The sequence below is a fragment of the Camelus bactrianus genome, chromosome 7, assembly GCF_048773025.1.
Source record: "Camelus bactrianus isolate YW-2024 breed Bactrian camel chromosome 7, ASM4877302v1, whole genome shotgun sequence".
In the NCBI taxonomy this organism is placed as follows: domain Eukaryota; kingdom Metazoa; phylum Chordata; class Mammalia; order Artiodactyla; family Camelidae; genus Camelus; species Camelus bactrianus.
The window spans coordinates 74,632,443-74,647,590 of NC_133545.1; the positions used below are offsets into that span (position 1 = coordinate 74,632,443).

Below are 15,148 nucleotides of genomic sequence, written 5' to 3' on the forward strand. Positions count from 1 at the left end.
AATGAAAAGCCCATCTGTTTTCTGACCCCAGAGTACTGATTTCCTCTACTCCCTACTCCACGTCCTCTGCTTCATCCTATTTTGGTACCTAGAGGACAGCTGCCTCAGAGTGACCTATGGAGTGAATTGGTCTCTGAGGATGGGGCCTTGATTAGCTCCCCAGGTGATTTCTAGCACAGTAGAATCTGAGAACTAGTGCTTTAGTGGAGTTCAACTTTAAAGTAAATTATTAAGAAAATTGGGATCTAATTAATGAGTATGAGAAATTGCTTATTTTCTTTTTATTTCTAAGCTCCAGGGACCAGAAAACTACTTTTTCTGAAAAGTTATCCTGTAGAAATCAAATCAAGTTGAAAGGATACGTCTCTGGAATGCTAATAAAGTCATACAGAAATAGCATAGTTCAGATGTTCACTTTTTGCGTAAGAAACCTCACTGTTCATAGTTTCTCACTGGGCAAAATAAAATATCCTGAGGTTTCATATATTATTGTGTGAACAGTACATAGCTACATGCAAATAAGAAACATAGTGAGTCAATATGTTTTTTCTTTCTGCTCAGTGAAAATAAAAATTATAGAACAATTAGCTTGGTCTTTATAAGCAGAGGTGAAATATGCAAACATTCCCACAAGATGAATGTTTGACTCTAAAAAAAAAGAAATCAGGGCTTTATTATTGCTAGCCTTCTTAGTGAAAACTTAGACAGTCAACGACAAAAAAGACTATGACTTAATTGGCTTTCTCAGGCTTGTAAATTCACAAAACAATTGTGCAATTCTCCACTTTCTTTTGGCTCTGCCTCCTTAATCTCACTGCGCCATTTTTCTCAAACATCCTGAAAAATGTCTGAGTACTGACAACAAACAGGGGTTTATCCAGGACAGTTGTTTTTACTCCTTCCCACTCCTACCCATCTTTCGAGAAAACAAGATAATGCAGTGAGTGCAGTCCACTGGGTTTAAATCCTGGATCTGCAATCCTGGATCTTGTGTAACCTCTGCCAAGTGACTTCTCTTGCTCCTCCATTTCCGTGACTATACGTGGGATAATAAAGCTACATATGTCATAGGGCTATCATGATAATGAAAGGAATTAATATATGCAAAGTCCTGATGAATATTTGCAGCAACTAGTCTCTAAAAAAATTCTGATAATACAACCTATGTGATTTAGAAATAAATATGATATTTTAAAAATACAGATTAGAAACTTAATCATGACAGAAACACAAAGCATAAAAACTGCATCAAAATCATAAAAATCTAAAATCATTTGTATATTTCTAAAAATAGAAAACTTTGCATAAAAATCATGATTTGTAACTTAAATATGCCCTCTGCTGGGCAGATCTAGTTTTGCAAACTCCTTTAATCTTTCCTAGCTGTTAAAATGGAAATCTGAACAAACAACTTGAAAAGCACTTTCTCACTCTCAGCTATAATCACTGTGTTTAGCTGCTTAATAATTTTATGGACACTGTTCCCTTAATATCTTGCCCATCTTTGGTCCCTATGGGCAGGCCTTGTTTGTAGACCATGCTGACTTCTGCCTAGTATGTAGGAAACTGAGGGAGAAACAGATTTCCAAATATTTTTGATGAACTTCTGTTTGATGTTCTGCCATAGGGCTTCATTTTATGGGCTCCTATCTAAATGATATCTTTTAAAATACCAATGTCTTTTGGAAAGAATATCTGCAAGGAAGGAGAGTCCAACAGCAGTGGAATGAGAATTTCAGAGTTCTCAGAGGGAGAGAAATGATGATTATAGTGAGAGAGAGAAATTAGAAGGCAATACTCAGTTTCCCCACAATTCCCCACGCAGGCTCTGAGTGTCTATATGTACAGTTTTTTAAAAAACTTTGAACTTCTAAAATGTATTTTCATTTTCCCCAAATCTTAAAATAATATATAGAGGGTATTTTATTGCCCAGATTTCCAAGTCTTTGATCATTTAGTTCATTTATTTCAAATCTAAAATTAAAGTTATAAAAAAACTACTTGACTCCAAGGTCTGAAAAACAAAGGCCACCCTGTGTCTCCATGTTTGTATCTGCTGTATAAACAATACATCTAGACTGCAGGGAAGCTGGGCTAGGGGCTGGTGGCCTACGATGGAATACCCAAGTCTGCAGCAACACAGGGGACATAAGCCATGAAGGAAACCGTTATCTCCTGTGATTGATCACAGTGGTTTCAAGTTAGCTTTTTATTTTTATATTAATTTCTTTTAATTGGAGTATAGTTCAAATTAACTTTTTAAGTCAGGGGGAAAAAAAATCTGAAAAAAACCCAAACTCCTGTCGCATCCCCAGAAGTAGTCCTCAGAACCCTGAGATTCTGCTTGAAAAAAAAAAGAAACCTTTGGAAATCTGTCAGTATGCAATTAGTCGCAGACAGGCCAGAGTGAGAGGGCTTTATGAAGGTGCCATCATGAGCTGGAACAGAAACTGGCTCTCTAAAAAACAGTATGTTCACACCTCAACTGGCACAGCAACCAGCGGAAAAGTGCTCTTGCCCCAGAGAGACCAGAGGCAGGCCTGCAAACTGGCCAGCCAGCTGGCCTCCTAGGATGGGAAACCAGCACTTCCCAGCAATGAATGCTTTTATATGCTTCCTGTGCTTTCTTTGTATGTTTTTCTCCTAATTCTCCATCAATAAAATTCATTTGATAATACTGTGGGAAAACAAAAAAAGAGGCATTTTTCCCCACACATAAGCCAACATTTAATTATTTTGTTTTAATATGTAAACTTTTTCTGATTATAAAAATATATGCTCTATGTAATTTGGAAAATTTAAAAAAAAACAAAGAAAATAAAAATCAGCCATCATCCTGGCAACCAGAAATAGCCTCTAATAAAATTTTAATTTCAATCTTGCCTCAATACATATAATTTTTACAAAATTAAAATTAGGATATAGCATATATAGTTTTGATTCTCCTTTTTTTTCCTGGCTAATTATTATATTGTGAACATTTATCGATGTCCACCAAAACTTCCTCAAAATATCATGTATTGAGGTTGGGTGATAATCTATTGCAAAAAAAAAAAAAAAAAAAAAATATATATATATATATATATATATATATATATATATGTATATATATATATATATATGTAAGTTCTAAATGGGTGGCATTTAGGTTGTTCCTAACTTTTTCCCACTATTAAATATTATATGATACACATATTATCACTATTAATGGTGAAATATACATATCTTCACCTGTTTCCTTAAGACAGAGTTCTATAAGAATATAGAGTCAAGAGGTGCATTTTGAAGCTCTTTGTACACCTTTCAAAATTGCTTTCTATAAAGATTTTATCCATTTGTATTTTCATTAGCAGCAAATAGGAATGTCCTTTCACCTTGCCAACAGAGAATTATAAAATTTTTATTTTTATTGATTAATGGGTGGAAAATAGTTCATTTTCAGGTACATTTTGTTTTTGTCAGTGGGGTTAGACTAGTTTTCTTACATGTACTAGCTGCTATAGACTGAACTGTGTCCCCCACAAAATTCATATATTGAAACCCTAATACCTAATGTGATGGCACTTGGACACAGGGCCTTTGGGAGATAATTTGGTTTAGATGAGGTCGTGAGGGTTGGATCCTCATGATGGGGTGAGCACCATCCAATAAAGAGACACAAACAGCTTGCTCGCTCTCTCTCTCTTTCTTCCATGTGAGGACACAGTGAGAAGGCAACCATCTGCAAGGCAAGAAGGGAGCCTTCACCAGAAGCCGGCTATGTTGACACCTTGATCTTGGACTTCCAGCCTCCAGAACCAAGAAAACAAACTTTTGCTATGTAAGCCACCCAGTCTAGGGTATTTTGTTACTGCAGCCCAAGCCGAGTAAGACACTAGCCATCTCTGATTTTCCATACATTTAATTTGTCCTTTACTGGGACAGGCTTCATTTAGACAGGGATGCAAGATACAACAGTATCTGAGGAGTGAGAACTTCAAAAGGATGGTTAAAATTCAGAAAGATAGCAAGGCCACTTGTTGAATCTCTATTCATGTCCCCAGAAGTCTCCCCTAGAGTCTTTCTCAGCTAAGGGTTTAAAGGGTATTGTGGTTTGAAATAAGCCCTGCCAACAGTTAGCCCATGACTTATTCTCCATCTCCATCCATTTGGGCTCCTATAACAGGATACCATGGACTGGGTGACTTATTAACAACACAAATTTATTTCTTATAGTCTGGAGACTGGGAAGTCCAAGATCAAAGTCCAAGAGATTCTGTGTCTGGTGAGAGCAACTTCCTGGCTTATAGATAGTGGTCGTCTCACAGTGCCCTCACGTGATGGAAGGGGCGAGGGAGTGCTCTGGAGTCTTCACTGTGAGGCTCTAATCCCATTCATGAAGGCTTCACCTCCCAAAGGCCCTACCTCCTAATACCATCACACTGGAGATTAGATTTCAACATGAATTTGGGGGAGACACAAATGTTCAGTCTAAAGCATTCTCATATCACTTCTTTAATTTTCACAATAAAAATATAATCACTGTGATTGCTGAAGATTTGAAAATAGATACTAATTTCTTTTGGTAGATGTGAGAACATCTATCCCATGTGTGACACTGATTACTGGGATGGAGGTGACCAACTTGACTGGACAGTAGACAGCCGCTCCACCCTCCCTGTGCCACTCAGACCCTTCCTGAAGTTCCAGAAGCTTGGCGCCTTTGAAAAGAATACCTTCTCAGAGACATGATCGTTTCTGGGTCAAAGGTAATATTCTTTGGCTTATTAAATATGTTTACATAGTCTAGTCCTGCATTGTCTAATATGGCAGCTACTAGTTACATGTGGCTATTGAGCACTTGAATGTGTCTAGTCCAAACCAAGATGTGCTCTAAGTATAAAATGCACACCCAGTTTTGAAGATTTAAAATGACTTTATATTGAGTCTATGTTGAAATGATTATATTTTGGATAGATTGATTTGTACAAAATTTATTAAGAAAATTAACTTTACCTATTTCTTTTTACTTTTTTTGACTGAAGTATAGTCGGTTTACAATGTGTTAGTTTCTGGTGTACAGTATAGTGATTCAGCTGTATATATAGAGGGAGATTCTTTTCCATATTCTTTTTCATTATAGGCCATTACAAGGTATTGAATATAGTTCCCTGTGCTATACTGTAAGACCTTGTTGTTTATCTACTTTGTATTCTTTTTACTTCTTTAATGTGTTTGTAGGACACCCAAACAGACAGATGCAGAGGACTCAGGAGAAAAGTTTGGGCTGGAGACAGCTTTAGGGTCACAGCTACAAGTGTTTGAAGCCATTGAAGTGTTCTTTACTAGCACATGGTAGATGCCCAGCAAATACTTGCTGATTAAATAGTCTAATGTAACTTTAGCTGACCACTCTTGCCTGAAGAAAAGGCTGGCTGGTGTTCAGAGCCTAAACTGTCAGAAAGAAAGAAAGAAAGAAAGAGAGAAAGAGAGAAAGAGAGAGAGAGAAGAGTAGAGAAGAGGAGAGGAGAGAAGAGGCAAAAAGAAAGAAAGGGAAGGAAAGGAAAGGAAGGAAGGAAAAAGAAAGAAAAGAAAGGAGAAGGGGAGGGGAGGGAAGGGAAAGAAAGAAGAGTTATCTAACTTGAATAGAATGTACAATCCAGCAGTCTCTAAGTTGGTTTGCAAACCTCTAGGAGCCCACAAAGGCTTTACAAGGGATACGTGAGTGTGAATAGTATAAAGGACTCCATTTCCAGATCCTCGCCTTTCCCGTGTATTCTTTCCTAAACTTGATTTGTCTCAGGGCACATTTTGCAATTTTCTTTTCCTGTTTTTCCTTTTCACAATCCCTTTCTCCCACTCTAGAAAATAAAGGCCTGTCTCTTATCCATCTGGAATCTCACTACAAAGAAAACTGAGGCAGAGAGATTTCGAAACTTGCTCAAAGTCACACAATTAGTAATTGGCAAAGCCAAGAACCAAACCTAGGCAATCTCACAATAAAAGATAATCCCCTTGTGTTGCTTCAGATGCTTTAGGTTTCAAGTAATAAACCTCAGCTCATCCCGGAATTCGTTGCCTCCTACATTCGAAATTCTAACGGTAGATCAAACTTTAGGGTAAGTTTAACCCAGTGACTTACTGATGTCACTAGAGACCTGATTTCTTTCCATTTCCCCCACTCTGCCTCCCTCAGACTCCACTTCACCCTGAAACGATCTTTCCTTGTGGACACAAGGTAATTACCAGTGGCTTCCAGGGCCACATGATTCCCCATGAACATCCAGAGATACTGTATCTCTGTCCCAACATTTCAACCAGCAACCTGATCTCAACTGGTTTAGATCCCATCTTCCGTCTCCCACAGTCCTCACCACCAGCTGCCATAGCCACAAACATTATGGCCAGGGAACCTGAGTGCACTGGTTTCATAAGCCAATCAGGGCCCAAACCCAGAGATCGGGATAGGCAGTTTCCCTGAAGCACACAGGCTGTGTGGGGTAGAAGTAGGGCTTGGAATGAAAATATAAGAAACATTAGGAAGAGAGAAGTAGATGTTGTGCAGGCAACTTGTTAATGTCCAGGACACGTGTGCTCCTGGGGGAGCATAGAAAAGAAAGGGTATTTATAGAAGGGTGGAAACCCACTTACTGGGTGATGCTGTTGTGATCCATGTGTTATTTGTTCAGATAATACTTTGAGATTCAACTTGATCCTGGATCCCCCTTGTATGAACAAGCCAGGTGTGGCTGATTGTATTTTCTAAAATGGCCATAACAGTGTCTCCCATGCTGTGAGCTCTATCTGCAATGTGACTCTGCTATGCCTCCCATCAAGAAGTGGGGTCTGTGTTCCCTCCTCTTGAATCCAGGTGAAATAATGTTAACGTCCAAGCTCAGGTCATAAATGGTGATTAAATTCTACCTAGTTCTCTCTGGGGACACTTGCCCTTACAACTGAGCCATCGTACTGTGAGGAAGCCCAAGCAGCCCATGGAGAGGTCCATATAAAAGAACCCAGCCCCTGGTTCACAAACCTAACTGAACTCCCAGCCAGCATCCAGCACCAACTTGCCAGGCATGTGAGTGAACCATCTTAAAAGTGGATTTTTAACCTCCTGCCTATCCGCCCCAGATGGGAACACGTGGAGCAGAGACAAGCGCTCCCTGAGAAACCTTGCAAGAATTTCAGATTTTTGAGCAAACTAAATGATCATGTTGTTTTAAGCCATGAAGTTTTATAGTTGTGTTACGTAGCAATAGATAATTGATACAGCAAACAAACAGAAAATGACTATACAGCCAAATCAAGCCTGTCATTTCATCCACCCCTCGCTACATACATTATGAGAAAAAAACACCCTACCATGACTATCTTTTATTTTAACTTTTTATTATGGAAAACATCAAACACATATAAACAACAGTATAATGAAATCCCATGTACCCATCATTCAGTTTCAACAATTATCACCATTCTGTGATCCTTGTATTATCTCCCTCTATATATATATATATATATATATATATCTCCACTCATTTTCTCACCTGTTCTCAATTACAATTTTTTTAGGTAAAATTTACATGAATTCAAATGCACAAATCTTAGCTGTATAATTCTGACAAAGGATACTCCTACACCTCAGTCATTTTTCCACCTCCCCAGAAAGCTGCCTTGTGTGGCTTTCCAGTTAAGCCTTCTGTATCAGTTAGGGTCCAGTTAGGAGGCATAAATCATACCAGTAATTTGAATAAAGAACATTTATTCTATTCTAATAATTAAACTAAATTTAATTCAAGGTTGTTTATATTAAACACAATGGTTTTAAATGAACAACTAACATGTTAAAAGAAACAGGAAATGATAGACAAAATGGATGAAAAGATGCAGAATTTTAATTGGAATGTATAAAAAAGTCAAATGAACATTCTCAAACTGAAAAAATATACTGTCTGAAATTAAGAACTCATTTGATTCATTTGATGTATTTAACAGTAGACGACTCAGCATAAAACAGAGTCAGTCAACTTGAAGACAATTGATGTAAAATATCCAAACTTTAATAAAGAGGGAAAAAAAGAATGGGGAATAAACAGAACAGAGCAAAGGGGGCACAGGCAAGGCAGACAAAGTAAAAAACGACAACAACAATAAAAACTAGCATTTGTGAATTTATGATTGGAGTCCCAGAAGGAGAAGAGAGAATTAGGTAGAAGCAAAATTTGAAAATGACCAAGAATTTTCTAGAACAGATGAAAAATATCAATCAACAGATTCAGTAAGTTCAGTGAATCAAGCAGGATTTTTTAAAAGCCAGACTCTGTTCAAGAGGTTTGCAGAGAAATGATACCCTAAGGAGATAGCCAGATTTTATTCAGGACAGGTAGATGGAGTTCAAAAGAGGTTAAATATACACGGAAATCTGTGATGAAAGATGATATATTCCAAAACTTGCAGAAGATGGCTTTTAGAAGAGTGCTAGGCATGGCAAATAGGGTCAGTTGAATGGATGTACAGGAATATGAGGCACCATTGAATTCATCCTGACAGTCACTTAGGGGAAGCAGGTAACCAGGGTAAGGTGGGTATGTGGGGCCCCAGGAAACTGCTCTTTTGCACCTGCTGGTAACGCGGTAGCAGAGGTGAGTGGAGGACTCCTTGTAAGAATATCATCTTAGACTGTGGGGAGCACTTCTGAGGGCCTCTTTTCTCTGAGGGCAAAGCAGTGTGGACAGCTGGTGAGGAAGAGGTGCTCTCACCCAGAGGAGGAAACAGGGATGCCTCATACAACTTTGTAGTGTTATGGCAATTGGAGAACAAGGCAAGGAGAGGTTACCACTTCCCTGATGTTCCCTGTCCCTCTACTCAAGTCCACTTGTACTACCTGCTCCATGGCTAATCTGGACTGAGTCATCACTCAGAATGGCTTTATCATGAGTCTTAAATATAGGCAGCCCTCTGTATCTGTGGGTTCTGCAGGCATGGATTCAACCAACCATGGACCAAAAATGTCTAGAAAAAAATTCCATTGTTTCAGAAAGCAAAACTTGAATTTGTTACACACAGGCAACTATTTACATAGTATTTACATAGTGTTAGGTATTAGAAGTAATCTAGAGATGATTTATTTAAATATTTATTTAGAAGTGACGTGTAGTAGGATGTGTGTAGGTTGTATGCAAATATTATGCCATTTTATATAAGGAGTTTGGTATCAGTGGGGGATCCTGGAACCATCCCCCAGGATACTGAGGGACGACTGTATTAGGTCCTTTGAGGAGGCTCCATCTACCTCCCCAGCTCTGGCTGTGAGGTTAGTTTCACCCTTCCAGGCCTACTTGCATTGATATAACAGTACAAAAATGGTTTCAAAGAAGGAAAATTGATGATTCACAGATTTTTCAGGATCTCCCCTTGGAAACTAAAATCCATTTTCTTTTTATAAGTTTGGAATTTTGCACTATGAAGTCATATGTTAATATATATCTGACCAAGAAAAAAAGGTCTAATAAAACAAAAAGATGAAAAGATACCGAGATAACCATACAAACAGTCCACTTTCTGATTCCAGCTGCCTCACTTAATTACTCCCTCTACCCCTCTTCATTCACCTTTTAGGAACTTCCACTTTCTACCCACATGTCAGCATCATGTCTTGTTCTAACTTCCCACCCAATCCTTAAAGTCCTTGGCCCATCACTTCAAGCACTCTGAACAGCTTGGCTCCCTCACCACTGCCCTTCCACTGTTTGCCTGGGAAACGCCTATCCTGGATGAAGCCAAGTTTATTTGCGTACCTGCATCTGGCTTACTGTGTGCTACTTGAGAAAATTATACAACTAGGAAGATGGGTACCATGCTTTCTATACATTTTCAAATATAATTGCATAGAGGTAAAAGGTGAACACAATTCATCATAAAATATTATAATACAGGTGTATATAGAGTAAAAGATTAGTTTCCCCCCAAAAACATTCTCCAAAACATTTGCTATTAATAGTTAGCCATATGTTCTATGCATGTATTGTCTTAAATATATAAATATGCACATACACATATATACATATAAATACACATATATACATATAAACACAGATATACACACATATGACATCAGACAGATAGCTACATTATAGAAGACACTTTGTTAAGCAACTTGCATTTTCTTCTTTTTTTTAAATTTAATGTCACGGAGAGCCTTTCTTCTCAAAAGGTACGGATATACTTTATTCTATACAATATCCCATTCCCTGATTCACATTTAGGTATTTACCATTTTCACGAAGCAACAATGTTATAATGAATATCCAGTACATCCTGCTGGTTACATGTGCAAGGATGTCTCTAAAGTGGATCCTCAGAAGAAGAAATGCTTGGTCAAAGGGTATGGTATATAAGTATTTAATATTTTAATAAGTATTTCTAAATTACTATCCAAAAAGGAGGGGGGCTGTACCAAATTGCCCTCCCACCTGCATCGCAGAGTGACTATCCCTAGCTGGGCTTTCAACGCTTCTGGCTGTCCTTTCCTTCCCTAGACTTCTCTCCCTCCTCCACATAACTAATCTCTACTCAAAACCTCTTCTGCACCTTCCATCTCCACCTGAACATACACACTCTTGGCAAATATCTCACCTTGTAGAGAAATAGAATATACTTGTAGAGAATATAGAATATAGAAATAGAAATACTTGTAGAGAAAATAGAAGTCACGAGATGAGAACTTTCTTGGCTTCCTACCCACCCCTATCTTGTCCTTCCCTCCTGTTATATAGGGGATGGGGGATGGGATGGGGAGGAACAGTCATTCCTCCAGTTTAAGTCCTGGTTGTGGGGTCCTTCCCTTCGCAAAGGGCTGACTATCTTCCATCTAATGGTCTCAGCTTCCACTCTCCCCTCAGCTAACTTTAATCAATTGTCTGCTTTCATAGCTCCATTGAAAACCCAAACTCACCTTCGGCCAAGTCAACTACACCTCTTCGGGTCTTTATTTTAGGTGACACTATTGCCCACTCTCTTCATAAAGCTACACTCTCCCGCTTTTCCTCCTCTGCCTCTACTGCACTTCTCTCTCACTCCTCTAGTCCTCAGGCTCCTCTTGTCCAAACCTTAAAAGTTGGGAGTTTGGGATTTCTGCCTTGAGGCCCTGTGCTCTTTCTCCCGGGGAGATGTCATCCATTTCCCCCTTTAGGCCACCACCACCCCTCTGTCTTCAACTCTGATCTGTATCTTCAGCCCAGACCGTTGACCTGTTCAAAGTAGACTACATCCTCTCCCTTTTCGCTCCACCTAACCGCCACTCCCCCTCCCCTCCAAACACTAGTTTCTCCGCTGGGAAATTTCTTCTGATCCCTCTTCTAACTCCTCCGCCGCGTGACTCCAGTACCTCGCAGACTTGAGGAATGTAGTTCTCCTTGAAGTAGTTCCTCAGCCTGGGGCTGGCAAAGCGCAGTGAGGCCATGACCAGAGGCCCCACTGAAACTCTGCTCTCCGGGCTGCTCTCCACGCCCCGCGCTGCTCTCCACGCCCCGCGCAGCAGGAGTCGCGCCTGCGCCTGGGCTAGGGGCTAGTGCGTCCCGGCGTTGCCCTGGCAACCACGTAGCGGGGGGAGGGGCTGGGTGCTGCGTAGCCCCGCGCCCCACGTGGCCCGGGGCCGCCGGGAGAGAGGCGGGCCTCGGGCGGGGGTGGGAGCCAGCCTCTAGACAGCAGAGACGACCGGGGTGAGTGCCCTTGGAGCGCGCAGCCCTTGCAGCTCATCCTCGGGTCTACCCTCTTCTACCCGCGCCCCGCCCATCCTCGAGGAAGCCTCCCGGACGCGTCGCGCCCGAGTGGGCGGTCTTATATTAGGAGGGCGGTTTCCGGGAGGCGGAGCTCAGACCCCCATTTTCTTTCTTCTGCTGCTTGAGGTCGGGCGGCGGCGGCGGGACCCGCTCGCTCCGGAGCCTCCCGCGCCAGGCCCAGCGCTGAGCGCGGCTCCAGCGGCAGCATGGGCGGCGCCCGGGACGTGGGCTGGGTGGCGGCGGGCCTGGTCCTCGCGGCCGGAGCCTGCTACTGCGTCTACAGGCTGACGTGCGGCCGGCGGCGAGGCGGCCGCCGGCTTCGGCTGCGCCCTTCGCGGTCCGCAGGTGAGGCCTTGGGGTGCCCTGCAGGTTGGTTGGGACTGGGATACGGGCCTTCCCAGGGGTGGGGGTTGAAGACGCCGCTGGCGCCCTTGGCTTTCCAGTGCTGGAGTAAAATAAGGAACCCAGCCAGAGAGGGAGGGAGGGACGGTGGTGAGAAGGGCGATGTCGGGAAGCCCAGGTACAGCTGGTGGACCTTCGACTTGATTGGGTTAGTGTATTCACAGCTGCTTCTCTGCCGCCATTTCTTTGTTCAAAATCCCGGGATGAAAAATTGCCCAAACTTTCCTGCCTGAGTCTGGCGTCACAGCAGAGGATTAAGTTTCTCAAAAGCATGTTGGTTGTTGCTTCTTCTGTTGAAGCTTGATCCCGGTCTCTGTGTTACCGAAGAGATTCCCCGCTGTGCACAGAGTTTTGTGGGGCCTGGAGCAATAGATGAAATTCTGCGTGCAGTTAGCTTGGAAAAAGGAACGCTAGAGGGGCAGTTGTGCTTGGACCTGGCCCAGCCTCAAAGGGGAGGTACTTTAAAGTCACCGTGGTATATGTGTGCAAAGTTTGGGAGAGCTCTTGGAGATATGGATATAACTATATATCAAATTAGTAGAGTTGTATGCATGGCGGACACTTTCCTGGAGGACAAGTACTTAAGTTTTATCCAACAGTTAATTGGTGCGTTCAGAATTCTAACCATTAACTGAATGTTGTGGAGCGATATTTCAGGTCATGGAAGCTGTTACAAAAATAAAATAAAATCTGCCAACTAAGAAACTCCTCTTCACAAATGGAGGAAACAACTAAACAGCTTTATTATTAAATAAACATGACACCAGATTGCTACTTCTATCACAGGCAATCTGCCAGTAGTTTTACAAAGACAAAGAATCCTCAACCCTTAATGTACCTAGGCAGATATAACCTATTCATATTAAGTACAAGCCCTCAAGGTGACCAATAATATGTCCTTAAGGGGACTTGATGAACCATTTCCTACACATAGTTCATCCTAAACTCACTGGTCATGAGGATGGTTATTTGTATTAGCTAACTGCATTTATCCAAAGGAAAAATAAGACTTCTCAATATTTTAATGATAACCACGTAGTTACAACGTGGATCCAGGTGTCTCAGAGACAGGCAGATGGAGGCTCCATCTTCCTTAATGTTTAAATTTCAAACAGGTGATGCCAAAGCCCCTAAGAAAGATTTCCTTGGGTTATAAACTGGCAAGAAGCTTATTCAGCTTTTAAAAAGAGACAAAGGAATTGCAATTAGAACTTTGTTCAAGGAAATATCGTAAGAAAAGAGAGTGGGAGGAAAGCGCTCTTCCCTTTTGGCACAAGGGGAAAAATCTGTTGAAAGATTTGTGCTTAAACTTGCAAAGCCTAATTTGTTGTCTTTGTGCCAGAGGCATTTCTGTATAAGTAATTAGTCAGGTGACCTGAATTCAGATACCTTCTCACTAATACTTACTCAACATAGTGAACACTGACAAAGTCTTACTTTTAAATCCGATTTTACCAGTTCCCAAAATCACCATTACCTTGATCATGCAGCTTACAAAATAAGTTGCTCACAGTCCATTCTTCCTGAAGCTACTTTTTTGAAGAAGACTCGAGAAATACCCATCTTGTCAGCATCATCCTTACATTTCAGAGGGTGTTTTTTTTAAATTGAGCTATAACATTGTATTAGTTTTAGGTGCACACATAATGATTTGACATTTATATGTATTGCAAAATGGTCACATAAGTTGACATCCATCACCACAGATAGTTACAAATTTTTTTGTGATGAGAACTTTTAAGGTGTATTCTCTTAGCAGCTTTTAATTATACAATGCAGTATTGTTAACTATAGTCACCAAGCTGTACATTACACTTTCAGTACTTATTTCGTTTATAACTGAAAGTTTGTACCCTTTGACCAAAATCTCCCCATTTCCTTCAGCCCCCAAACCCTGGCAACCACCATGACACTCTATTTCTGTGAGTTGAGAGTTTTTCAGATTCCACGTATAAGTGAGATCATTGAGTAATTGTCTTTCTCTGCCTTATTTCACTGGGCATAATGCCCTCAAGGTCCATCCATGTTGTTGCAAATGGATTTCGTTCTTTGTCTTATGGCTGAATACCATTCCAGTGTGTGTTTGTGTATAATATATATATATACACATATATATATATTTAATTTATACATTCATCCATCAATGGACCCATAGGTTGTTTCTATGTCTGATATTGTAAATAATACTGCAGTGACCATGGGGGTGCAAATGTCTTTCTAAGATAGTGATTTCATTTTCTTTGGATAAATACCCAGAAGTGGAATTGCTAGATCATGTGGTGGTTGTGTTTTTAATTTTTTCAGGAACCTCCATACTGTTTTCTGTAGTGGTTAGAAATTTACATTCCTACCAACAGTGCACAAGGGTTCCCTTTTCTCTACATCCCCACTAACACTTGCTATCTCTTGTCTTTTTGAGGGTATCTCTTCTAACAGATGTAAAGTGATAGCTCATTGTGGTTTTGGTTTGCATTTCCCTGAAGCTTAGTGATGTTGAACACTCTTTCATGTACTTGTTGGCCTTTTGTATGTCTTTGGAAAAACATCCAATCAGTTAAAAAAAAAAAAAGCCCATTTTTAGTCAAGTATTTTTTCCTATGAGTTACTTTACATAACGTATACATTGTTTATATATTTTGGATATTAACCATTTATCAGATATATGCGCTAATATTTTCTCCCATTTTATAGGTTGCATTTCATTTTGTTGATGGTTTCCTTTGCTGTACAGAAGATTTCTAGTTTGATTTGGTCCCACTTGTTTATTTTGGTTTTGTTGCTTTTTCTCTCAAATCCAAAATACCATGTCACGACCTATGTCAAGCAGCTTGCCACCTATGTTTATTTAGGAATTTCAGTTCATTTTATGGTTTCAGGTATTATGTTCAAGACTTTAATCCATTATGAGTTGATTTTTGTGTGTGGGGTAAAATAGCAGTCCATTTGATTCCTTTGCATGTGGCTGTCCAGTTTTCCCAGAACCATTT

General features: G+C 40.4%; 2 protein-coding genes across 8 annotated transcripts in view; one reads left to right on the forward strand and one right to left on the reverse strand.

Annotated features, from left to right (window-relative positions):
- Window positions 1-11,834, reverse strand: part of FBXL13 (F-box and leucine rich repeat protein 13) — a 168,100-nt gene extending 156,266 nt beyond the window's left edge. The window contains exon 1 of the mRNA XM_010946662.3: window positions 11,366-11,834. Within this exon, the coding sequence (XP_010944964.1) occupies window positions 11,366-11,440 (75 nt within the window). The 5' untranslated portion in view covers window positions 11,441-11,834. The remainder of the gene's footprint in view (window positions 1-11,365) is intronic.
- The window catches only part of ARMC10 (armadillo repeat containing 10), a 33,987-nt gene continuing 30,636 nt past the window's right edge, over window positions 11,798-15,148 (forward strand). For all 7 annotated transcript variants that reach the window (XR_012508259.1, XR_012508258.1, XR_012508260.1 and 4 more), the window contains exon 1: window positions 11,798-12,104. Coding sequence is in view for 4 of the 7 variants with exons in the window: in XM_074367618.1 (XP_074223719.1) it covers window positions 11,966-12,104 (139 nt within the window). In the remaining 3 variants the exon portion in view is untranslated. The remainder of the gene's footprint in view (window positions 12,105-15,148) is intronic.